The 26,089-nt window shown below is 45.6% G+C and overlaps 1 protein-coding gene and 1 long non-coding RNA gene across 7 annotated transcripts in view; one reads left to right on the top strand and one right to left on the bottom strand.

The window, feature by feature from the left end:
• The window catches only part of CLCF1 (cardiotrophin like cytokine factor 1), a 52,693-nt gene that overhangs the window by 23,932 nt on the left and 2,672 nt on the right, over nt 1-26,089 (bottom strand). For 2 of the 4 annotated variants that reach the window (XR_014216763.1, XM_082212903.1), the window contains exon 1: nt 13,982-14,471. The exons of the other annotated variants lie outside the window; for them this stretch is intronic. Coding sequence is in view for 1 of the 2 variants with exons in the window: in XM_082212903.1 (XP_082069029.1) it covers nt 13,982-14,020 (39 nt within the window). In the remaining variant the exon portion in view is untranslated. Of the gene's footprint in view, nt 1-13,981; nt 14,472-26,089 lie in introns of those variants that run through there. 4 annotated transcript variants of the gene reach the window in all.
• LOC309526839 overlaps nt 14,474-26,089 on the top strand; it is a 34,437-nt gene continuing 22,821 nt past the window's right edge. For all 3 annotated transcript variants that reach the window (XR_014216976.1, XR_014216977.1, XR_014216978.1), the window contains exons 1-2: nt 14,474-14,841; nt 17,400-17,569. This is a non-coding gene — a long non-coding RNA (uncharacterized lncRNA). The remainder of the gene's footprint in view (nt 14,842-17,399; nt 17,570-26,089) is intronic.

Here is a 26,089-nt window from a genome sequence, read left to right on the forward strand (position 1 = left end):
GCTAATCTCCCTGCAAGCAAATCTGAATGAATGCTCCACGAACAAATCACCAGGAAGTACCTTCGGGAGCAACTGGGGAAAAGGTATCCTTGTTTAACAACTAGCTGTGGTGCTCTTAAGATGTGCCTGAACTGTATTGGTATGGGAAGTGACTTCTATGTATATGTTAGTGAAATCATGAACATCTGGAATCCATCAGGGTAGCAGCCGTGATCAAACTCAATCTCTCTTGCTTCTCCAAAATTCAGGCCCCGTTGCCACTGAGCTATAGAAGGAACCATAGTAGTAGCTGGAAGTGAGAGGCATGTGATATATAGGGCAGCAATCACAGGCATATAAACATACACACAGTTCTGCTCAGTGCTATACGAACAAGGTTTTTGCCAATGGCAGATTAAATAGTCATTGGGTCTGAAACATGGTCCAAGGCTCCTTTCTCCAATTGCTCAGAGGGCTCCAAGTTTACAAACAACTGTAATTCCCATTTGGCTTGTTCTTCACCATCTAGCTTTGCTCCCCACCCTCCTAGTCTCACGGAATAAGTAGGCAGGAACACACAGGTACAGAGCTATCACCAGAAAGCAATTCTGCATGCATCATTAGAGTGTTATGGGCGTAGGATCAATTCTCATAGCATCACTACTCAACTTAAGAACATATGAAGAGCCTGCAGCAGCAGACCAATGGCGCATCCAGTCCAGCATCCTGTAAAATTGCGTAATTGCAAATTAATTGACATATGAGCAACGGGATGGCCTTCTCCCCCTCCAGAAGAGGTGGCAACTCTAAAACAACTGAGTCAGAGGAAACTTGGATCTGGGCCCCCTAGTTCCCCAGGGGCTGGGCTTGATACCACTGCGTGGGCTTGATGGATGATCCTCATCGCTAACTCAATGTTTTTTGTGGGGCTCCCCGATGCCTGGGGAAGAGCTCACTGGAACATGTTCAGTGATTATTGGAAAATGGGTCTTACTAGCCCATCCTGCAAAGATTGGAACGTGGCATATGCGTCAAGACTGAGTAAGCAGCTGCTGGGAAATAGGGGCGTTTTCTTTTCCGCAGCACCTCTTAGCTGTGTGACTTTTCTTCGGCTTTTATATTTTCATACGAAAATATTGTATATTTTCTTTGTCCCTGGAGCCCTTGGTGCATCCTGAAATCTCCTTTGCACTTTACCCTAATTAGACCTGGACGTTATTAACCATTCCACCGTCTTATGACTATCTTAAGAGTACTGTATTAGAAACCGCAGAAGGGAGGGGTCTCTATGCAACTGTTGTTAGCGGGATAATTGGTGGTGTGAGTGACAGCAGGAATCAGGGCAAGCAAGCTGAAGGGAGAAGAACAAGGGGCGTTTCTAAGCACTTAAAGGACTTACAGGCACAGGCCCGTGGCATAAATTTCCCAGGGTCCTCAATGGCACTGTGCTTTGTTGCATGCTCAGCAGACCACTCTCAGTCTAAGCAGAGTAAAAATATATGATGGTTTTAAAAGGAGGGGTACAGAAAGGCCCATGGGTAGCCCCTCCCAGTGCACTTGGATAACACACCTCTTTACCTGAATGCTGAATTTGTATCATTATGTTCTATTTGAAATGGTTTTTTTAAGTTTTATCACTGTAAAGGTTTCATCTGTTTTTGTAAGGCTGCATACATTTAAAGAACATCCCCCCCAAACCCCAATGATCCTGGAAACTGTAGTTTGTTGAAAATACTGGGAATTGTAGCTTCATGAGGGGTAAACTACAATTATTTGCGTTGGTGTGCCTTTAATGTATGGTGCGTACACAGTCTAATTTTATATTTTATTTTTGTAACCTGATGGTGAGCAGTGGATAAGAAATCTTATAAATAAATAGAAATGAATAATTATGTAAACACCTTGCAGAGAATCTTGAACTTTAGAAAGAAGCAGAAGGCAGGTCATTTCCTAAAGAGCCTCACAACTTCATCTTAACATATGATCAAACAGACAATGAAATGTACCCAACTTTTTGTACTCAAAGAAATGTCTGGTATATGTTATATGTGCTTCCACAGAAATAGCTCTTTAGCCCCAGGCAGGGTTGCCACCTTTTATTTTTATTTTTTTGCTGGCTCTGCTTTTAAGTCTTTTATCATCATCTTAGCTCACAGAAAACCATCACTCCATGTCACCTGTTAAATTTATGTTTCAGGTTGCTGCTAAAGATACGGGGCTGGTGGGGTTGGGTTTGTTTTTTTTAAGTGGTAACAGTATCCCAAGCCAATCTGAATGGCACAGATAAGGACAGGGGTACAGTTTCTTTACACAATAATCCCTAACTATGTTAACACAGTAGTTTTTTTATAGAAAGCAGCTGACTCGGATCAGTTCCATGTCAGCAAGCATAATGCAGTGCCATCTTTCTGGGGTTATTGGTCCTGGTTGAACTATTAAGAGGGATCCCAAAACAATGCAGCGCGCAGCTTAGTAGATTGACTTGCTGAGGCTGCAATTTACATGCACGTTTACCTGGGAGTAAATCTCAAAAGGATGTACTCCACCTTCCAAGAAAACACATACAGGGCTGCACGAGAAGAACAGTCTTGTTAGGCAACTCCGACCGCTAAAAAGGATGCTGAAAGTTAGTTGGTATGTGTGGCTATTAGGGAAGGACCGGGCAGCCTGCAAAAAAAAAAGTCTGCTGGTTCCCCTATTGGATTTTACGCTCCTTGCTTCTTTACTCAAAGGGGTGAGACTTTGCCCACCGATCTTGCCCGCTTCTGCTACCCGGCCAGTAGGAGGGCAACATGCAAATTACACTACGGCACTTTGAGGGTCGATTGGCCAAGAAAGCACTGATGTCACAAACCCCTTACAATAATTAACAGTAGAATGGGTGGGTGGCATGGGGATGCGGAGGGGGGAGGTTGCATGTACTGGATCAACAGCGACGCGAGTGGAAGGAGACGAAGAAGAGAAGAGGAGGGGAGGAGGGTTTCTCCCTGCGTAGCCTTGCCAGCTCTTAATGGAAAGAGCGTGTCCAGCTGGCAGGAGTGCACTGGGAGAGCGAGGGGGAAACGGATCGGGGCGGCGGGGGGCTTCCTCCTTCCTCCTCCTCGCCCCATTCCCACTCCCTCCCCACCGCCTCTTCTTCTCCATCCTTCCACCACCGCTGTGGCTCTCCCGTGTCTCTCTCCTCGGCCTCCCCCTGCGGTGAGCCTTCTGGTGACCCCTCCCTGCCGGCTTGGCCGGGGGCCGGAGTGGAGCTGGCCCTGGTTCAGCGGAGGAAGCCGGCAGCCCATTAAAGCAGGTGTCACATGTTCCTTCACCTGGGTCACTTGGCATGTGCAGGCGCCACGATTTCCCTTTAAGAGCCCAGCCTGGAGAGGCGAGGGGGACCCTGGGGGCAGGATCCAAGGAGCAGTGAGCCATGGTTCCCACTGCAGTCCTGGACCGCTCCTTCTCCCCCACACCCGTGTTTCTCTCTCTCTCACACACAAACACACACACACACACACACAAACACACGTAGGGGCCCATGCAGCCCTAGTATGTGAGATCTATTACAATCCCACCCACCTCTTTTCCTCCACAAAAACTGCAATATATACTGTGAGACAGACAGAGAGAGAGAGAGAGAGAGAGAGAGATAACTACTGTTCCCCATGCTATACACCTCCTGACCAGCAGATCAAACCAACAGAACTGAAAGGGGTTGAAGATGCCAAGCCATCAGTAAAAACAGGCATCATTGAAATAAGCAAATGAAATCCCTGACCAAGATGGGCCTGCTTTGTATGTCTCCCTTCACACAAGCATTGTTTTAAGTCATGGTAGGTTGCAAAGGGGGTGTGCGAACCTTTTAGGAGGCCCCCGGCTGCCAGAACTTACAATATAGCACAAGAAGTTGCAACCAATATTGGAGCAGTGAGCAATGACCATATTTTGTTGGTGTCTCCCCCTTAACATTTGGGAAGCAGCAGAGTGCCTGACCTCACCTCAAGGACACTGGCAAAATGAAGGCTGCAATCCTAAGTAGGCTAGCTAGGGAGCAAATCTGCATTGCAGCTGACAAGTAGAAACAACAACAGTAATAATAATAATAATAATATTTATACCCCACTCTGGGCAGCTTACAGCATATATAAAACATAGTAAAATATCAAACATTAAAAACTTCCTGATACAGGGCTGCCTTCAGATGTCTTCTAAAAGTTATGTAGTTCTTTATGTCCTTGACATCTGAAGGGAGGGCGTTCCACAGGGACGGTTCTACTACCATATAGAAGCCGCGGCCATAAACTAGAAGTGGGAAATGTGAATCATAAAACAGTCCAGACCTTCGCGGAACAACGGTGCTCCGACATTGCAAAGAGGTTGTATCAAAGCTGACTAGAACATACGTTCAATTAAAAACACCCTCTCTTCTATTAGCAGTATTCAAAAGTGACGCATCCCAGACAGGAAGGCTTTTACGGCATTACATGCAAAAGTACACTAAAACAGGGGAGATGATTTCAGTCTCTAGTGCCCCAAGGTGGTGCGTGCAAACATACAGAGCAATACTTTCTCCAGATCCACATCTTGAGTTGTGGCTGCAAAGGACAGCAGTGAAAGGAGGACTTTAGGGGAGAAGTTGAGGGCCTCATTCAGCAGAAGGGCTCCCAAACATGGCAGGGATGACTTACCAGGTTTGGAATACAGGTAAGGAATACAGGTTTTGAAGTAAGTGGGGAAAATACACATTATCATCAAAGGAATCCCAAACCCTTTAAAGCCAGCAACAACTGCACTGATGGAGACCAGCCTAGTGCCAGAAAAGTCCTCGGCTGCTTTCTGAACACAAGCATATCTTCTTTGCCTGTGCTAGACTTAAAAGAAACTAACAATGTTCTGTGATACCACACAGTTAGGACAAAAAATGTCCTACTTCCCCTCCAAACATTTCAGGGCCTCTCCTAAATTTTCATACCCAAATAATTTTTTGGCGGGGGCCATTTCATAGCGCTACAGGCCCTCCAGACAGCAATAATGTGTTAGCATTGGGGAAGCATCCCAGAAAGAATAAAGCAAAATAAATCCACCATAAAATGAACTGTTGCTGTGTCAAGAACATGTTGCAGAATACACCCATAAGTGAACACCAGCTTGGAGGAACCCTTTGAGATATTATGCCTGGAGGACAAATCTACCTGCTCATATCTTTTGCCCCATGACAAACTGCTGTAGAAGAAGAATTTGGAACATCTAATATCTGCAGCAGTAAGAGGTATAAAGCAGTAAGGAAAAAAAAGGGATATATGCAGACCAATACCTGCAATCAGCACTTGTAGCATTTTAGGAATTCTCTTTCCTGAAGTAACTGAGTTTCTTGAATGGATAAAGTCATAGAGAGATGTCATGTTATTTTAAGATAGGCTGTAATATATATGACACACAAAGGAACAAAATTCACTAGAAATGTAGACTTAACAACTGTGCTTTTCCAATCAGATCATTTATATTATGCCCCCTAAACAATACACAACACTGGTTTCTGGTCAGTTTCCGGGCTCAATTCAAAGTGGGTTTTTTTAACCTTTAAAGCTCTTCATAGTATCTATATGCTAAGATCTTCAACAGAGGTCCTTCTCTGGATTCCCCCACTGTTAAGGAAAAAATCCTGGGGTACAGGACTTACTCCACAACCCAGCTCGTTGGGGTGCCACTCCCCACGGGTCCCTCTGGTCAGCAAAGAAGGAGTCTCCATCCAAGTTACAGAAGCAAATCAGTGGTCAGTGGACCTGATCTTTATTTGTTGCAACCAAGGTTCAAATGCAAAAAGAGAAAGAACCCAGAGCATGGGGCTGCACAGACTTCTGAAACTTGCCCAGCTTTCCCATAATACGTCACTCACATGATCATCAAAATGTCACGAAAGAGGAGTGCTTGGCATGCAGAAACATGAAACTGTCACCCACCCCTGTCAATCATTCCCAACAACTTTTAACTACCCTTTTCCGCAAAGAAAAATAAAAGTATTTAAACATCCCCCTAGCTGCAAAGCTTTCCTGCATTTCTCCTTTGAAAGTATCAGGAATCAATCCACCATCCTAATGAGATTCTGCCCTTGATTGCCTCTTGCCTCCTATTGTAAGGCTCAGTTCACACCTTACAGAGAGGCAAGGGATAAGTGACCATATGTTTAAGGAATTATGGAGGCAGGGTGAGCCCTGGATTCCCCTCTTCCAGAGGACTCATTAGCCATTGGAACCAAGGAAATCGGTCAAACCGTTGAATTTTGGTGATTATTTGAAGTTCCTACAATTTTCTATATTGGATAGTTGGAGGAAACAGTACGATATATTGTACAATTTATTGCTACAATTTTATAGACTGCTTTTCTGAGCCGCTTTGCTGTTGTGCATAGATGGTGCTTGTGTAAACGGTGAAGGAGATTAGTCTGGCTCATTGTCCTGGCCTTAGTTCGAGGCTGTGGTGGGGACCTGGGATTTTGGGGGAGTCGTTTAACTGCCCCCCACCCCTGGTTTTAATACCCACTATCTGAGGGAGGGTGCTATGAAGGGAAGGGCCTTCTTAGTGGTGGCACCATGACTGGAATGCTCTCCCCAAGTATCCTTGCATGAAGTCATTTTGGCAACTTTTAAATTTTTTCTCAGGTTTTAATATAGTTTGATGTGCTTTATATTGGCTGGGTTTTCTATTTTTATACTGCTCCTAGCGATTTTCGTTTGTTTAATGTTTTGATTTGTATGTTTTTAATTTATTTAACTAGGCTTTGAAATTTGTAAAGTTGCTGTGGAAATGTTAATGAAGAGCGGGGTAATAATCCCCAAAAGAGATGTAATTAAATAAACACAGTGCAATACTGGCAAGTAAGCTGGCCACTGGGTAGGTGAAAAATTATGGTCCCTTAACATGAGTTCATGTAAGAACAAAGTTATTCAGCATGAGGGCAAACTCACTGGTTGAGGGCTGTGGAATAGGTAGCAGAAAAGACCCTCACATGATTAACTATCAAACCAAGATGTGGTATGAAGGGCAGCAAAAAGTGCGGTTGTGGGGGAAGTGTGAATATAAAAGAAATAAGTTTATAAGAAAGAAAAGGGGGGTAATAAATGTGTACAAGCCTTTGTGACTTTCCAGGCAAGACTGAAGGGTATGCAGAACTTAGGCATAGAGTGTGAGGCTGAAGCAGTCTTATCCTATGCATGTCTATTAATCTGCAAGTGCCATTGATGGGGCTTAGGATTATAGCCCAATCACAAATATACACCTTTTTGTTTTTCTTATTACCTGGGTGCAGCATGGTCCCCTGTGTTAAAGCAGAACAAGTAGAAAAATCAGATGAGGATGAAGGAGTATGAGACAGGGTATTACTACGTTTGTTTGTGTAAGTATGTGAGAAAGAGAGAATGCGCCAAGGGGCCATGCCCACTGACAAGCGGTCCTTGAGTGTCTAGTCACCACCACATGTGACTCTCAGCTTGCCCACTCCTGCTGTAAAGAAAGACCATGGGGCCATGGTGCCAGGTAGGAAGATCCAGAAGGTAGCTAGGCCTGAAGGGTTTCTGTTTCTTATGAAACATAGCAGCACAGGGGAACTCAGATGTAAGAAGTGATGGCAAGAGAGAGAAAGAGATGGAGGAGCAGAAGAGGAGTGAATTCAGTGCTCATATCAGTAGGTGGAGATATGTGAGCCATGATGTGTTCTAGGAGACCAAATTTCAAAGTCATACATGTGTACTATAATACATCACTGCCTTCAAAGCTTTAGGAGACTGACATTCTGCCTTGTTTAGTGTTCTAGAAGGACATGTGTCAGTAACTTTTGTACAACTTCTGTTATATGCTCTTGCTTTCCATGTAAACCCCACTCCTCCTTAGCAACAGGTCTTCTCCAATGCATTCAAACTGAGTGAAAAATAATGGTGGTAAAGCACAATAAAAATGATGTATAATAATGACAGCAAAAGCTGGGGAGGTCTTATCATACAGCCATTAACTCCAGATCCCCAAAAGAATAAGCAACCCAGTCACCACAAGAGAGACTAGATCACTGTTCCTGATGTGTTTTGATAAGACAGGGGGGGAATCTGCAGGTCTCCCCTGCATGACAGAATCCCTGAAGTGTATTGGGGATGGCTTTGTTTGGAACTCAGCAAAGTAAAAGGACCGGCCATTTAGCTCTGCTCTGTGTTCAGAACCTCTGGGAGACAAATTCACTGTCTTATCGGTTCCTGGCATCCCGCTATTTGGGCGGCTGCGCCTCCCTCAGTTGTGTCTGCCAGGCCTGTACTGTACTGGGCTTCGTTCCCCAGCACAGCAGGCACTGTGACCTGACCCCGCTGGGCGACTCCAAGCTCAGTCCACAACAGCTTTCCCTTACTCTGTAGCAAGTTGGGAAACAATCCTTTATATGGTCTGCAAGCTGCTGGCTCACTGGACACCACAAGGATATTTGGCCGGTTGAAGTCATTGACTATTAATGTTCTAGCGAGGAAAAATGGGCCGTCTCCCTCCTCCGGCACTGTGCACAGCCCTTGCCCACACACACCCTCTCTCCCCTTGCAGATGAGCATTGACCCCAACTTGCTGACCAACTTCTCTATTCCAGTTCAGGGCTTCCCATAAAAATAGTTCTGACTCCATTCTGTGATTCCACCCTCATCCTGCTAGTCTAATCCTCAGCTCCCTGTAAATAGCTCCCTTTGTGCCCCATGATTCCTGCAAACCTGTCCCTGGGATTACAGATAGAAATAACTCTACTTAAACCCCCCCCCCCCAATTCTCAAGCTGCAGACCAGCCCTCAACAATGTCCCCAGAATGGGCTCAGCCCACATTCCAGTGTTTTAGCTATAGCAAAATGGCTATCTCTAGAGATGTGCCAATATCTTTCCGACATGGCCTGAAGCCTCCCAATTCTTTCTGATTTTAGTTACTATAAGCAGGCAGGACACATATGCCTAAAATAATAATATGACCATTTGCAGTCTGGTCTTGGAAATGTCAGTGCTTTATTTCTAAAATGTAAAATGTGGGAGCCCAGGCCTTTTTGAAAGTCCTGTTTTCTTCTTGAAAGCCTTCCTCATAAAACCAGGATATGTGGTGTGTTAACGTACATGTTGCATTTTAGTTACTGTTGAGTGAAGGAAATGCACTCTGCATATGCTCAAATCCCTTTTCTCTACTATGCTGTACCACCATGAACAGGCTGCAGGGCTAACTCTTATGTTATAAAAAGGATCACATGAACCTCAATAGCCCCTGTCTGACTGCTGATACTGCCTGCTGGTTTTGATAGCATCTAAAATGAGTTTACTAATGTGTATCCATTCTTTAAAATTAGTATTTGGGAGAGAAAGCTGGCGAGAGAGATTGTGAAGAATGTGCCAGTGATTTGTGGTATCTAAATGTAAACATCTGCTTTGTAAGTTGCAGGAAATTGCATATTTTGTAGTTACAAAGTAGGTAAGGTGATACCTTCTCCTGCCAGTATAGGAGTTTGCAAGCTTTTGAGTTACACAGAACTTGCCATTAGGCAGAACGGAAAGGTACCGTCTATGCCAAAATATTCTACAGCCAGCATTTCCAAAAACTTTAAAGAGGGGGGCAGGCCTCATTCACTCAATAGCTTTGATTGCTCACTACCACACCATGACTCACTGGCTCACATAACAAGGGTGTACTTATGTTCATTCTTCCATTGTTAGGAGGGTACACTGATGTCTTATCCCATAACCTGAAAAGGAACAGAAAGAAGTGTATACCCCACTTTCCTCTCACCAGCTCCTGAGCAAATGGATCCTGGGATTTATTGTCTGTGCGCGGTGCAGGATGAGGGGGAAGGGAGGGAAGAGGAGAGGGGGAGGGGGCAAAGGAAGCTATGCCTGGCAAGGCCCTGGGATAGATTGACCCTGACAGATGTTTACAGTGGTGCTGAGGAAGGGGGGTTATTATAGAGCCGCAGACTAAACAGACCTTGATGCAGGGAGGGGCAGATAGCACTGCCCCCAGCCCCACCAAATCTCCAATCTAAAGTGAGGGGGGCAGGTTCTAGGATGGGGTCCCACGGAGGAAGCAGCATAGGAGATGGCGAGCTTGTGGCAAAATTATCCTATCCTCTGCCACTGAATTTTGCCCAGACGGTTTCCAAAGTCAGGCAGCTACTGAAGAACTAAACAGTGAGGTTTAAATGTGGTGAGATTAGAGGGAGAGATGTCCAAAGGAATATACATACGCAGGAGGCTGCAGTGAGCGACTCAGGGGAAGAGGCTGATCGTTGGAGGGAATTCCTTGTGAGGGAAGAGAGGGAGCCAGGCCAGAACAATACAGTGACCTTTCTGGCCTCGCAAGAAACCACGGAGGTTCCTGACGTCAGAGGCCCATTACGAAAGTGCCTGTTCCCAACTCAGGGAAAGGTCATGTCTGGTTCCAACACATTTTCATCCAACTGGCATCTTTCTCGGCATGTAGTGGTGTGCATGCGTGTGTATGTAATGGGAGAAAATGGGGGCGGTGGAGGAAATCCCGTCACTTCCCAGAACTGGGAGATCCTGCCATGGTTCTGCCAACAATTGTCCATCAATCTGATTTGATAATCCAGAGCTGGTGAGAGAATTCCAGCGTTCAGTTCCAAAGACAGGCTTTAAGCTCAGCCTGCAGGCCTCAGGCTTCCTTTGCATGTGCACACACATACACGCTCAAATTTCATGTATAATTGCACAGGAAACCTATTCACATCAATTTTTGCAGTCAAACATGCATTTAGAGATTTGTGAGGAAACCCTACACCCATTTTATTTCTATATATCTTTAAATGTACATACACACACACAGCCATTTTGGCTCTCTGAGGGCCCTCAATAGTGTACTTCACAGCATTCTCTCATCTGAAGCGGTTTCCAAAGTCAGAGCTGGCCCAATATATTTTTCTGCCTGAAGCAGAAGACAAGCTGGACACCCACACAGACACCCACAAATTCCACATACTGGACTGGCAGGTGAAACTTACTGTAATACAGAGCTGGCCCAAGACATTTTGCTGCCTGAGGCAGAATGGCAAACAGCATTCACTCCTCTTGCCAAGTCCTGGTCACATTAATGAGAGGCTGGCCAAGTTATTTTGGCACCTGAGGTGGAGAATCCCACAAGTACCTTTTCCTGAGAGTAAAAATTAACAGCAGCATTCAACTAGATCGGTGTGTGGAAGGAACAACTTCCACTTGTGAAATAGGACTCCACCCCCCCACACACCATTCACATTCCCAAATCTGCTCCTGAGGGTTGGAAGAAGCCCCAGAATGAATTTAGAGGGCTTGTTGGTCAAGCGGATTTCCACATGCACAAAAATTTACATAGCGCCACGGCTGAATAAAACCCAACGTTTTCAGCCCTTTTGTGACATTCAAACCCAGCTGCCTGAGGCAGCCACCTCCCTCAGCCTGATAACTAGAAAGCATCCTCCACCATGCCCGAGGGCAGCAGCAGGCATTTTTGTGGGGGCACAGGGCAGGCCATGTGGCACACATTGCCTTTTCCTCTGACTAAGGGGAACACTCAAGGGGCTTAGGGGAAACAGCCAAGCAGGGCTAACACTGCTGACCGGCACCTGCCACCTAAGGTGGTTGCCTCACTCTGCCTTTTGCAATTTCTGAAGGCCAAATCATGGCTGAGGGCAGCTACTCAAGCCCTGCTAGTGGGCCTCACAAAGCATCTGCCCAGCTGCTGCTAGGAATTGAATGCTGGGCTACATCAATCTTTCACACGTTCCAGAGCTCTTCTTATGTTCTTAAACCTTCTTGGGCTCTTGTCTAGTAATCTGGAATACTGCCCCCACTTTCATTTTAATGGAAATGTAGGCAAATTGGACAAAGCACATTTTATTGAGAAAGGTGGAAGGATCTGGCTATGTTCAGCCTGGAGAAAAGAAGGCTGAGGGGGTAAATGAAGCACTCTTCAAATACTTGAAAGGATGTCACCAGAAGGGCTTCCTTCTGTCTGCTCCAGAAGGAAGGACTAGATCTAATAGGCTTGAGTTAGGAGACACCTCTTGATGGTGACAACAGTTTAACAATGGCAGTGATTATATAGGAGTGGGAAAAGACTCTTCCTCATTGGAGGTTGTCAAGCAAGAGGCTGGAAGGCATCTCAGCCTCTGGCTTCCCTGAGAATTTTGCTGCCTGAGGTGAAGGACAAGATAGCATTTGATTTCCTGTATAGAAGCTGACTGGACTGGTAGTTTAACCTAACTTCAGTACTGGTGAGTGATGATGGGATAATGTCCTCTACTACATGTGAGGCAGCAGGCTAGTTTAGTGGGGGAGGGCCAAATTGGGTAGAATACACAGCTCTGTCTTCCAACAGAGGGAAATAGCCTGGGGGCTTCAGAGGATGAACGGCTGCTTGAGGTCCTAATGGTAGGACTGGCCCTGGCTGAACATGACTGGCTACAAGGCCCTCTCCAATTCTATGACTGGTAGATGCATGGTGATTCCTGCCTCAACTGACCAGAGAGAAGAAGAAATATGAGAAAACAACTTCCACTTATCAGAGACTGTACATACATTAATTCCCATCAAAAAGTAGTGAGGAAAATCTGCTCTAAAAAACCCCCACCACAGACTGGACAGTAATATGTCACTAAGTAATATGGGCACTAAGGAACACTGAACAAAAGGGCCTTTGACATAAGGAATGTGTGGCGGGAAGATCCCTGGTTCTTATTTTCTGGCCCTGTCTTTTCCATATACTTTGGCAATACATGCCATGTCTATAAAAGCAACCCTGCCTTTTGAGTCCCTGTTCCAGAATGTCAGTTTTTTTAAGCACAAAACTCAATGAGAAAATAAGCAAACAGTCCAACAATCCAAACAGGGTGAAAATGCCTGAACAGAAAAAACCAACAAGTTGTTCAAGATAGCATATCAACCTTTGTGAACCTTATACACCAGCACTGTGGAAATTGACTGAGAGGTAAGTCCCACAGAATTCAATGCAAATACCCATAGGATTGCAGCCTTAAATGTGATGCCCACTTAAGGGTTTATGGGTCTCCTATGATTCCCTATCACAGCAAAAAACTAAGGCAACGGTACTTGACAGCAAGCATGACTGGATTTTGAGTGTTCTTTGCTTTTCGGTGCATGACTTATCCATGATTTTTTGCAACTGAATAAACACTCATTACAAGGCACTAAGGATGCAACCTAGGTATAAGCTCATTGGGTGGACTAACTTCTCCTATCCAAGTACTAACCAGGCCTAACCTGGCTTTGCTTCAGGGCAGACTTAATTCTGAGCAAGCATGCACTGGACTGTTCTGCACCTCTGAGTCTCCCTCACCCTATTTATGTGCACGTTTGAATGTTGTAAATGCAGTCTAGAAGGCAGATGAGAACAATCTTTAAATAAAGATGCATTTTCTAGTAGCCAGTGTTGGTTCTGCATTCACATTACTGATGCAGCAAACACAAAAGTCTTTTATGCCACAGTCCTCTGCATGTTTCAATGAGGCATACTCCCTTGTGTGTTTAGGACCTCAGCCTCATAAGGCAATCCTATACACAGAAACAAGTTCTATCAAGTTCCAGTGGGTCTTTCTCTCAGGACTGGAGAATACAGGACTGTACCTTTGCATAGCAATCCTATACACGTTTACCCAGTAGAAGCAAAGTCCTGCTATGGGCCTTACTCCTGGCTATGAGTGCAAAGGCTTGCAGTGCTCTGCATGACAGGATCCTTTAAAGGGCAAAGGAGTTCAAAACTCCTGTGTTGCCTGGATGAATAAATCAGAGAAAGAACAACAACTCTTCACCTACGAATCCAAGAGGTTTGCTTATATATTTCAAAAAAAATTCTTCCTTCTATTCTCCAAAAGCCTGATTTCCAGAAGATAACAACGTAGAGTATCTCCTCACCTGTCAAGTGAGGAAGGGGGGATACAGTAGATCAACCTTAGGGAATCGGGATCGACTTTATGGGGTGTGGATTGAAAACAGCCCTAAGAGCATTTACCTGATTCGTACACCTCTCGGCCAGACAGTGAGGCATCATTGAGCTGAACTGAAAACGGACGGTGCTGAACCCGATTGGGGTGGGGGGTGTTGCTCGCTTGTGACTCACTCCCCTTTCTGTTTGGGTTGGCTGAGCCCCGCGGTGCCGTGAGCCCCCACGAAGGTTGTTTTTTTTTTTAACAGCTCAGCCCCACATGTTATGGTGTGAGAGCCTGGGCGGGGCGGGGGCGAGAGGAGGAGGAGGAGGAGGGTCGAGTTTCCAGAGTTGCAGGCGATGTTGGTTCCAAAACAAACAACAAAGCTGGCCGTAGACTTTTACGTGGCGTGGTGGGGGGAGGCTGAAGGGGTCGAGGGGTGTGGACGACGGCAAGCTGGGCACAGATTAAGGTGGCCCTGAGGCGAGAATGGGAAGAAGCAATCAAAACATGGCGGAAAGGGGCCGCAGCGCATTTTTGCAACTTTTTAGAATGCGATCTGAAGAAAAGAGCTTCTTCACCCTCAAGTACAAAAGAGAAGTTGGATCAGGCTAGATAAGGACGTGGTTGCGGCCTGCAGAAAAGGTGGTAGATACGGGAGAGGGAGGAAGGGAACTGATTTGTGGGGCCCTGAACTTCCGCGGCCATTGCAATCAACGAACTGTATTCATTTATTTTAAAATTTGTATCCCGCTTTGTCACCGGAACTCCGAAAGCGGCCGCCAGTATAAAAAGCCCTCTAAAAACCAGACCAGAAGAGTTAGTCGGGTTGTTTAATGGCGGCTGGAGTTTCGGGGAATGCGTATGGTGAGCCCAGAAAGCTCACCGTGGAAGATTCTCGTAGCATTTCTCCAGACGTTTTATTTTATGGATTCTAAGCGAATAGGTACATGGAAAAGATAATAGACTAGTCCCAGCAGATTTATCTTGGGAGGAAGGTCGCGTCTATGATTTACGTGATAAGGAAGTTTTATTTTTGCATTCGCAAATATTTTTTGATTCTCGAGGCTGAAAGTCAGAGCAACAAGCCAAGAAAATAGGCGCCCTGTCTTTAGGAGTCAGTACAAGAGATCACTCTGCCCACCTCACCCTCGAAAAAATTAAAGGAGCAACTGGTTGCCCTTATGTTTAGCGGGGAGGGCTTAATCTAAATCTAAATCTCCAGAGTGAAAGAGACTACTGGGAGAGGAAAGGGTGTAAAGGGAGCAAATGCTTTTCACCTTGCAGGTATGCATAATACTTTGAAAGGAAGCCTTTGATGCAGTGAACTGGGGTAGACACCCGTCCTCTCCTGGTTCACACACAAAGGGAAGGACTAAGACAGGCATGTCCAAAGTCCATATCGGGGCCTGCCAGTCAATTTTATCCGGCCCCCATTCAATTTTATCCGGCCCCCGCGGCAGTATATGTCCTGGGGTAAAACCCTAAAGCTCAACAACTTTGGGGCAAACTTCAATCCTAAAAAAACTCAACAACAAAGTTCAACAACTTTGGTCAGCCCTCGCACATGTTTACTTCATGAAATCTGGCCCTCTTTGAAAAAGGTTTGGGCACCCCTAGACTAAGAGGATTTAGCAAATGGAAGATGGGGTAGGGAAGAGGCAGAAACCAAGTAAATGTAATATGGAGGGGGAAATTAGTTCATTAATGGGCCAGAGGCACATTGGAGTTGACCCAGGATTGCAAGTGGAGCAGAAGAGTGTTGGAGAGTGCATTTTGTACTACTTAGGGTAAAGGTAAAGGGACCCCTGACCATTAGGTCCAGTCGCGGACGACTCTGGGGTTGCAGCGCTCATCTTGCTTTATTGGCCGAGGGAGCTGCCGTACAGCTAATGGGTCATGTGGCCAGCATGACTAAGCTGCTTCTGGCAAACCAGAGCAGTGCACAGAAACGCCGTTTACCTTCCCACCGGAGCGGTACCTATTTATCTACTTGCACTTTGTCGTGCTTTGGAACTGCTAGGTTGGCAGGAGCAGGGACCCAGCAATGGGAGCTCACCCCGTCATGGGGTTTCGAACAGCCGACCTTCTGATCGGCAAGCCCTAGGCTCTGTGGTTTAACCCACAGTGCTACCCGCGTCCCATCACTATTTATGGTACGTAAGATTATATATGTACCCTTAACACCTTTAACCTTGCTTCTGTGCAAAATCAGAGTGGTTATGAAATGTTGAAAGCATTCTGTATATTCAGAAAGGTTGAAGGAAGAGTCTTACATATGTGTTCAGAACTAGCTGTAGTAGATACTCTGGATAACTTAATACTGTATGACATTTAAAGTGCTACCCTGAAACTGAGAGGGCACCCCCTTTGCCATAAACTATCTCAATGACTTACTATGGTACCCGAGGGAGCGGGTGGCGCTGCGGTCTAAACCACTGTCAGCAGTTTGAATCTATGCAACAGGATAAGCTCTAGTTACTGTTTCCCAGCTTCTGCCAGCCTAGCAGTTTGAAAGCACACCAGTGCAAATAGATAAATAGGTACTGCTGTGGCAGGAAGGTAAACAGCGTTTCCAGGTGTTCTGTTGCACCAGGAGTGGTTTAGTCACACTGGCCACATGACCTGGAAAGCTGTCTGTGGGCAAACGCCAGCTCCCTCGGTCGGTCTGAAACAAGATGAGTGCCGCACTGCATAGTCACCTTTGACAGGACTTAACTGTCATGGGGTCCTTTACCTTTCTCTCTTTTTTACTAACATATAAAGTTTCACATAAGAAAACCTGATGTCTGACACTTGTCATTTTCTCTGCTTGATTTAAAGTTTGTTTTTAATACGCTGCAGTTGCAGGAAGCCTCAAAAGTGTGTGTGCATGCGCAGAGGTGTCTGTAGGAAGCTTAAGTCTGCAGTGGTCCTGGACATGTGAACTTCCCATTCTGCTCAGACAAACAGTGAACTGCTCCATTGCACACATCTAAAATTTAGATGCCCACATTATCAACTTTCTTCTTCATTGTCTTATGAAAAGGTCCAAGAAAGTAGAACATATATTAGTATATCTTTGAGCATTGTTACAGTGTGGTACAATGTTGAAAATTTCACCTAGTAATCCAAGGTCTTAAAACTCTGCTGGTTCTACTGAGTAGAATATCAACCTTTGTGAATTATATAGTGTCCCCTATAGTGGGCTATGAATGACTTGACACCTGGCGTTGGTGTGTGGAGCATGGCAAAGAACCAGCACCACTTTTAGAGAGCCAGATGCCTCTATCACCATTGCTGCTTTTAGTCTGGAAACAACCTATGAGTTGGGCTGTTCATTATTGCCATTTCACAGAACAGAGGCTGAGCAAAATAAAATATATTGTTTAGGCTTTCTGGTGAATCTTCAGCTGATGGGATTGGAACAAAGTTCCCCCATGTCTTCAGTAAGTAGGGGCTGGGTGGGCTGGAGTGATGTTGGTTGTGTACCCTGCTTGTCCTTACATCTGTGTATTCTCTTAGGCATACTCCGGGCTGAGCAAATGGAGGAGTCTGCTGATGACACTGGGGAGCCCCAAACAGCCGGCAGACTTGTTTGCATCAATAATGACAGAGTCAAGGCCGTGCAAGAAAGCGGACAATGAAATTAACCAGACAGTGGCTGTGCTTTGTAAGGATTTTTCCATTCTGAGGTAAGCTGCATCACTCCGGGAGAGAGAAGTGTAGGGTGAAGTAGGAAGTGACAGGGAACAGAAAAAGTGTGAAAATGAATGAGGCACAGAAGGAGATTCCTAGATGGATGGGAGACTCTGCAGGTTATATAGCCCACGAAGGAACTTGCAGCTGTTTACAAATGGGCACACAACAGAGCATGTGCTAGAATACTGTACATAAGAAACTTTACTGGGTCCTCCAACACATTTTTAACCATTTATTGTCAAACTTAGAGCCTGATCTTAATCACATTTACTTGGAACCAAACCCTACTGATTTCACTGAGACTTGTTTCCTGGCAAGTATACTTAGAAGTTCAACAACAGTTTGTGAACAGCTCCTAAAGTTAAATACCTGTAGCAAAAGAACAGGCAGAGGATAGTCAGTGACCACCCACACTTATAGGCAGCAGCAAACAAGGGCAGAATGGGGAATTGAGGCAAAGGATGTGAGAACAGATGAGGTCAAGTGAGAAGGGAAGACAGCTGAATGGACAGCTGAGTTGGAAGCTTAGGGGTTGAAGTATAAAACACAAGGGGTGCAATACAGGGGTTAGGTGCACATTCCATGCAAATCACTTAGCTGTGTGCTTAGTTCCTACAGATTTGCCTACAAAGCACCATGCACAAGTCATTAGCAGAAAATTTGACAAGCTGTTTAGTGAACCTGGATGCACTAAGGCTATAAAAGTTAGAAGGCCAGATTGGGGGAGTCACTGAGGTCTGTAAGTCATCTATGCAGCTTGCCAAAATACCCCATAGTCTTGGAATAGGTCTTGGAAACCTTCATGGGCCTGTCCCAAATTGTCAATGGACCAATACACAGGGTAGGACACACATTAGCTTTAGGCGTCACTTCAGGGTGAGTGGCTTGTGGTTTGCATATTGATCCCTTTGTTGTGGGGAGGGGCCAATTTGGACGGCATGCGCTTTGAGACCTATGAAATCTGATTGATTCCTGAGTGCTCTGGAGGATTTTCCAGTAGCCAGTTTTGGTAATTTTGTTGAGGCTGTTTCCTAATTGTAGAACATTAGGGTGAGGAGGCCTGTTGACACAGTCGCTTCAGTGTGTCTGGTCTGACACTGCAGAGCTCATTCTGCTCCTCAGTTCTCTTCATAGCTACGAGCAACAAAAGAGGCCAGGTAACAGCTGTAGCAGGCTGAACAGTGGTTAGAATGCATATCTGCAACTATCACATAGCGATGATGGCAGTGAAAAAGGTCCACCATTCCATTTCCATCAAGCAGAGCTCTTTCTAGTTAAAATGTTGTTACAACCTGCCTCAGTCAGTAGGACACTGTAACCACCACAAGCCTGATGTTTAGGCACACCTGTTTAGGCAAGCATTTCCCGGAAGTGAACTTACGATTTTATTGTTTCAATAGGGGCTTTTGTTTTGCTCTTTCAAATGCTACAATGGAATACTTATTGTGTATTTTAATTATGTATTGATTATGTATTGATTTTATAGTTGACATATAAGTGGTACATAAATTAGATGACAATGAGGATGATAATAATATTGCTACATCAAGCCTCCTGTGTGTGAGAGAATCAGAAGTGGCATCAGACCAAATGGTAAAATGAGATGCTTTTTGGGATAGGAGCCTGGCCTCTATCATAAAAACCAAACAAGCTGAGTGTTTGCCTAGGCCCAAAAGTTGTGAGCAGGGCCACCAAGTGTGCATAGTGCCCCTGGAGGACAGTTGAGGAGAGCATGTCTAGACTGCACAATGCAAAAATAATTTCAGATTTGGGTGCAAGCCAAGGAGTTTGGCAGTTCCAACTCAACACAGAAAGTGCCAAACTCTGCACCTTTAACTTTCCTCTTTTTAGATCTGTGCTTAAAGGATTTCGGTGTGGGATAGTAAATGCCTGAGATTACAAGAACATCACTGCTTGGACCACTCAGAACTCATGAGGTGGCAACATGTGCTTACTCAAGTCTATTGCATGCTTACTCCTCCTTAGCAAGTCCTCCTTAGTTCAGTGGAACTTGCACCACAAACTTTATACATGTTTACTTGGGGTGAATGTGCATAGGATTGCAGCCCTACTCTTAATAGATGAATTTAGGATTGCAATCTTAGCATAACAAAGAGGCTTCCTGCAGGATGATGTGTAATAAGATTTCCACTGAGAGAAAAGCAACTGTATCAGTGGAAAGACCTCGGGCGTGCAGAGAACAAGGGGAGTGTGGAAATGCTTTATTTCAGTTGCTGCATATGGTGAGGTGTTAGTTGGCATCAGGTTTTATAGCGAGACATTCTTAGGAGGGAAGTATTGATTGGGAAAACTGGCTGATAGCAAAAGAATAGTCCATTTCAGGGATAGGATTGGTAAGAGGAAAGCTTTTGAGAATAGACAGATGTTTCTCTGAAACAATCCTGAAATTGCAGCCTTGGGTGTATATTGAAGTCACTCCTATGCACGCATTAACTAGGAAGTAAGCACCATTGGGGGATGCGGGTAGTGCTGTGGGTTAAACCACAGAGCCTAGGACTTGCCGAAAGGTTGGCGGTTCGAATCCCTGCGACGGGGTGAGCTCCCGTTGCTGGGTCCCTGCTCCTGCCAACCTAGTAGTTCAAAAGCAAGTCAAAGTGCAAGTAGATAAATACCGTAGGTATCGCTCCGGCAGGAAGGTAAACGGCGTTTCCGTGCGCTGCTTTGGTTCGCCAGAAGCGGCTTAGTCATTCTGGCCACATAACCCGGAAGCTGTACGCCGGCTCCCTCAGCCAGTAAAGCGAGATGAGCGCCGCAACCCCAGAGTTGGCCACAACTGGACCTAATGGTCAGGGGTCCCTTTACCTTTTTTAAGCACCATTGAGCTCAGCTGGATTTATTTCTGGGTAAACATGAAATATTATTGGCTGCGTGACCTCAAAACTGTCCTGAGCCTGTAAGATATACATGGATATGGTTGTTGACAAGAGTTTTTCTGACACAGGCTTTTTAGGTGTTTGACTCTACTGTTGAATATGGGAACATGTGGAGCCAAGGTATATATTGAGCTAAGCTGCATTGAAACCAGTCTGGCCTGGTTCAAAATTGTGATGTTAGCTTACAAGAGTATCAAGGCTGAAAGGAAGGCAGTAGGAAAAGCCCAAAGTCAGAGCAGAAAGTCATATTGAGGGCACCTTACTGCATGCATTGGGGTTCCGTACAAAAGCCATACTATGCAGAATGGAGATTAGTAACACTAAGTATAATTCCTAGTGCCCATCTGGTTATTGAGACAGGTAAGAACATAGTCTGTAGTGTCCTATCCTGACCAGGCATGAATAGTATTTAGCTATGCTCTGGTACCCAGCTATGAAATTTAGAGCCAATGCAAGAAACAGAAGACAAACCCCCTGAAATGATTCACATTTAGGGGTGCAGCATATTCTTTGATCACAGAAAACTACAGAGGTGCCTTGTGGATTTTCATGACCATGGAAATGCTCCAAGATTGCTGGTCACCCTAATTCTACAAGTTTAAAGCAGGCTGATCACTTTTCAAGTTTGTGAGCTTTTCTTTTTCTAGCTGGCTTCTCCTGGAAGAATTAAGCTGTTGGCAAGAGCTTATGATAGGTTGTTCCCCCTTGGGATTTCAAAGCATTCGTGGCAGGGAATGGCTTAGTGGTCTGTGAGCGCTTCATTTAAAGAAATCTTAATATGGGAAGCCTTAATTTGAGTCCTTCCTATATTAGACACAGAGATTGGCAGAGAATCTGGTGTTCCTGGGGCTATTAATGGGGAGACATGGTTAAATTTCCAAGAGGGCTCTCAAGAGTCTTGTGGGCAGAATAATGAAGAACTGGCATGTCAGCACTGTGCAATTTAGCCAGCGTCAAATATACCAAAGAGCTTTTATGCCAGAACACAAAAAAAATGCACTTGGGACACTTGCAGTAAATAGCACTCCACTGAGATTCCTAGAATCTAAATGAGAAATCACTGCACAGGAACTGTCCATGCTAAGAAAATAGCAATCACTGTGCAGTAGCCATGAGGAGACTGCTATCCACACAGACTAGACCTCGGCACCTTTTTCAAACTGTCCTTGTAAGCAGGGTTCAGATGCTGTAGATCATGGATTGAGAAACACTTGGTCCTCCGGATGGTTTTGGACTCCCAGTGCCCATCAGTCCCATCCAGCATAAGCAGTGGCCAAGGATGATGGGAGTTGTAGTCCCATAACATGTGGAGGGCCACGTTTCCTATCCCTGTTGCAGATAAAGATTCCACAAGAAAGCCTTGATTCACTTTCTTATCTTCCTCCACTCATTATTCATTCATACAGACTGCAGCCAGAGTTTTCCCCGAAACAGCTGATGTAACATCTAAAATCACCTCCTCCTGGTCTAAACTCAGAAACACCACTTTGCCCTCATCTCCCTTGAACATCCTTTCAGATCAGTTTCCCTTGAAGGTCTGCCATCTCCTGAATGACTCCATTGCCAGCACACCCATCTGTCAGGTCACACCTTTAGAACTACACTTGGTAGCTTCCTCCCCTTTCATGTGAGGAATGTTAGAGCTCCATCTCAGGCTCCTCTGTGCCCCAGTACTGGACAAACTTGCCACTCATACCAGGTTTTTCTTTTCTGCTGTTGACTGTATAGCTTTGCAATCATGAGCAACCTGAAATCCAGTGTGGTCAGAATGGAGTTTGATTTTCCCATATATAGTCAGGGTACCATGATGCATTTTGCTCAGCCTCCTTTCAAGACCTCAAGCATCCCTCTGCGATTACGTTCTAGTGACTAAGTCATCCGCAGCATCTGGGCTAGCATCCAAAGTTCTTGCTTGTGGCCCAGATTATTACAATATTGCCTTCTCTACCTGTGTGATACTTTCCTCGCTCCATCCATGGCCCCATCCTTGCCTCTGTACTACTGTTTAGCATGCTGATTCAGGACCCAGTTTTCTGTCTCCTTTGCCATGCTTCTCTCTTGCCTTTACACCAGGGCTGACTACACTCAACTCCCATCACCCTCAACCATCATAGCCTTTAGTTAGGGTTGATGGGAGTTGCAGTCCAATAGTATTTGGGGGACCACAGGTTAACCATCCCTGGCTTACATGATCAGTCTAGTTTTATTCTCATTCTGAGGCTGATTCTATTCCTAATATTTCCCAGTTTCTTCCTAGGCTACAACACAATAGGCCACCTGTCCTGTTGTTTGTTGAAAGTCCTCCTTTTTGTGACTGTGCTTAAATGCTTTGTTTCCTGCATCTATCCCAACAACAAACACCTGAAGTTTGGGAGGTAAATGTCTAAAGAAGGAATAGATTGCTACCTCTTTTGCAAGCCAGGGGAAATTGTCACCACAACTCCTGGTTATTTCATTACTTCTGTGATCTTGGGTGTGTGTATGTGTAGGGTGTCTTAACAGCAGGAAAACTTAAACCTGGACTTGGCCTTAATAGTTCTGAGAATAGAGTTACTAACTGGCAGTGGGTGTCTGTGTTTGGACTGAAATCACCATGACTGACTTGGGGATTGCAGGGGGGTGGGAAGGTTGCAGTTTGTATAAGGTTCTTTTTGAATTTGTACTACCTTCCAGTTTTTTAGTGTGTCTTCAGTTCACATGGTATAATGGAACATCTGGCTGGATCTAATTTAGTGGCTGGACAGGCTTTCCCCCTGTATGTTGGGATGGGGAACCTGTAGCCCAGCAGACACTGCTGAATTGCAGCTCCAGTCACCCCTGACTATTGAACATGCTGGCTGGGGCTGATGGGAGCTGGAGTCCCAACATCATCTGGAGGGCCACAGTTTTCCCCATCCGTACTGTATCTAAATCCCACCATAGCATTTCTGCCCCTGTTGGTCTACACAACTGACTGCAACCTGCATGGGATCAGGACCTTCTCACAGAAAGCATGTGGGTGGCCTGGCGTGGATCCATGGGGGAGAAAGCATTTGCTCCATTGGATGTCAGACCTGGCCCATGAAACAGTTTTATCAGGCTCTTGGCAGCCCTGCCAAATGCTAACCATGTGGTATGCATTTTGCCCATGGTTTCATATGCAAGGAGAGGAAATTTGTTTGCAAATGTTGCGAGATATGTGAGTTATTCCATACTTTAAATGTGATTATTGGGAGGGGGGTGTTATAAACAGTGCCCCGTCTGATAGCTACGCAGAGGCTGAATTGTAAAGCCTGGCCACCTGTGAGGAGGTCGGGCTGTGCATCAAACTATACTTCCGGTTTCCGGACTACTGCCTGGAGAATAGAGTGGTCCCTGAGAACACAGAACTTGGCCATCCCTGCGCTACAGCACTGAGCCAGGAGTGTGGGAAACGGCTGTCTATATGTGCCCCTAAAACTGAAGCCTGTCTCTCAAAATGTCCTACTCGAGCCTCATTTGTGCTGCTTTCCGTATATAAGCCTGTTACTGTCTTGTCGTAATAGCACACAGAACCTTCAAACCATTCCCTATAACTTTTCCCTTTCCCCTGTTTAATTTCCTGGCTGCAGGCTTAAGATCAGCAAACCTAAACCAGCAGCAAACTTAATGAGGAGCATCTGTACAGAAAGGGCATGCACGTGGAAGTGTGTGTGTGTGTGTGTGTGTGTGCGTGCATGCACGCGGGTGCGCTTACACACACAGATGTGTGCAAACCCACGGGGCTGGACAGCAGGAGGTCTACCTGTCAGAACTCTGAGGCTGCCTTGAACTCATCTTATTGTGGGAAAGAAGCCAGTGCTGATATAAGGCATAGTGCAGGCCCAGACTGAGACAGTGGCAAGACTTCCTCTGTTGCCCATTTACTGGGCAAGCTGTGCTGTACAATGTAGTGCTCACAGCCAAGGTTTATGTTATATCCCACTTTTCTTCCATCATGGAACCCAAGGCAGTGGACATGGGATTCCCAGGTGGTCTCTCATCCAGGCACTGACCAGACCCAAACCTGCTTAGCTTCAGCAAGGAGTGGTCCAATGTGCCTTCTGACCACAGCCAGACCTAGTCTCGTTTCTATCTAGTGTGCCATTTTCCCTAGATGAAAGCTGTGTGGGGCAACCCCAGTAGCTTGTGGTAGCACTCAAATGGGTGAAGGTGTGCTTGTGCACCAACTCAAGACTGGCTTTCCAGTCCTCAGGTGTGAAACCTATAAAGTAGCCGTCAGGAAGACAGTGGCTTAGATTGCATGCTAGGGTGTATTGTCCTCAAAGGGCTCCAGGCATCCTTCGTTTTAGGTATTAAGCAACGTGGCTGTTAAAAGTATTATGTTTCTGAATAGGACTGTTACATGCATGAATTTAGTGCCCATCCTGTCTCATACCTTACTATCCTTATACTGACTGTTTACATTCTGTCTGTTTACTAGTTATATATAGCCACACTGTTATACTAAGCAAGCCCTATCTCACACAGATTTCTACCCTTCTCACGCACTGAAATTAATTCCATCCCCCACTTTTGTTCTGAGCAGGGCCAGAGCTTACTCAGATGCCGCCATTCGCAAGAGGGGGCATCCTTATGCACACAGCCATGCGTGTGCTTTTTCAAAAGCGCATCCCAAGGTGTCCCACTAAGCCACCGGGCAGTACAATAAAACACTTTGGCTCCTAAGAAGAGAACAACAAGAGTAGTTGGCCTTTCCACATGCAGTTCACAGCAATGATTTTGCTATGCATCAACACCAGGATCAAAACTCATTCAAAGCTGACCCTTTTGGGGGCTCTTAATGTCTTTGCCAACTTGGGATGGACAGTTGGAAATGGAAAATAAGCCAATAGTAAAGGCTCCCAGCCCCATTACCTCTGAGCAGCAAATTTAATGAGGAGCATCTGTAGGGAAAGGAGATGCATTGGTGTGGCCATGGACATGCATATGGATGTACATGGCTGTTTTGAGCATGAGGAGTATGTATGGTCCTTAACTAGGGAGTGTATTCCAATCTACATGTGGCTCCATAACATGCCTGGATACTTTCCCTGGGATAGTCCCAGCCTCTCTTCTGAGATGCTCCCTCCATAGCAGTGATCTTTTATTCCAGCCACCTTTTTATCCCTGCACATATAAGCTAAGGTTGACCTTCCTATGAGTACAGTGGATCTGCAGCCATGGTATTCCACAGCATAGAGCCTTTTCAGGTGTGACAGTTGGCTGTCTGTTTGGAGGATAGGCTCCCACATCCCCTCTTGCACACAGCAGGGGGCCGTGTTGCCTGCTGCTTGCCAGCCTGCACTGGTGCCCAACTATGTAGCAGGCAAAGAGGGTTCAACTTGTTTCTAGAGACATCATCCCTCTAGATAATCTCACATGCATGCATCTGTGCCACTTCCCAGCACACCATTGCCCTTTCTAGTCACACCTACCCCACTCAGTTCCCTCCTGTGCAGCATCCTTCCCCCCCCCCCGCCGCTACCCAACTAGCTTTCTGCTTTAAAGCAAAAAGAGCCAACAAATGGCACTTTGACAGCCTATCAGCCCAATGTATTGCTGGGTAGGATCCCTCTCTAATTTGGGCTGTTCTGGAGAGAAATCCCTTAAAAAGATGCC

This window comes from Podarcis vaucheri (genome assembly GCF_965113315.1).
Source record: "Podarcis vaucheri genome assembly, chromosome: 1".
Taxonomy (NCBI): Eukaryota; Metazoa; Chordata; class Lepidosauria; order Squamata; family Lacertidae; genus Podarcis; species Podarcis vaucheri.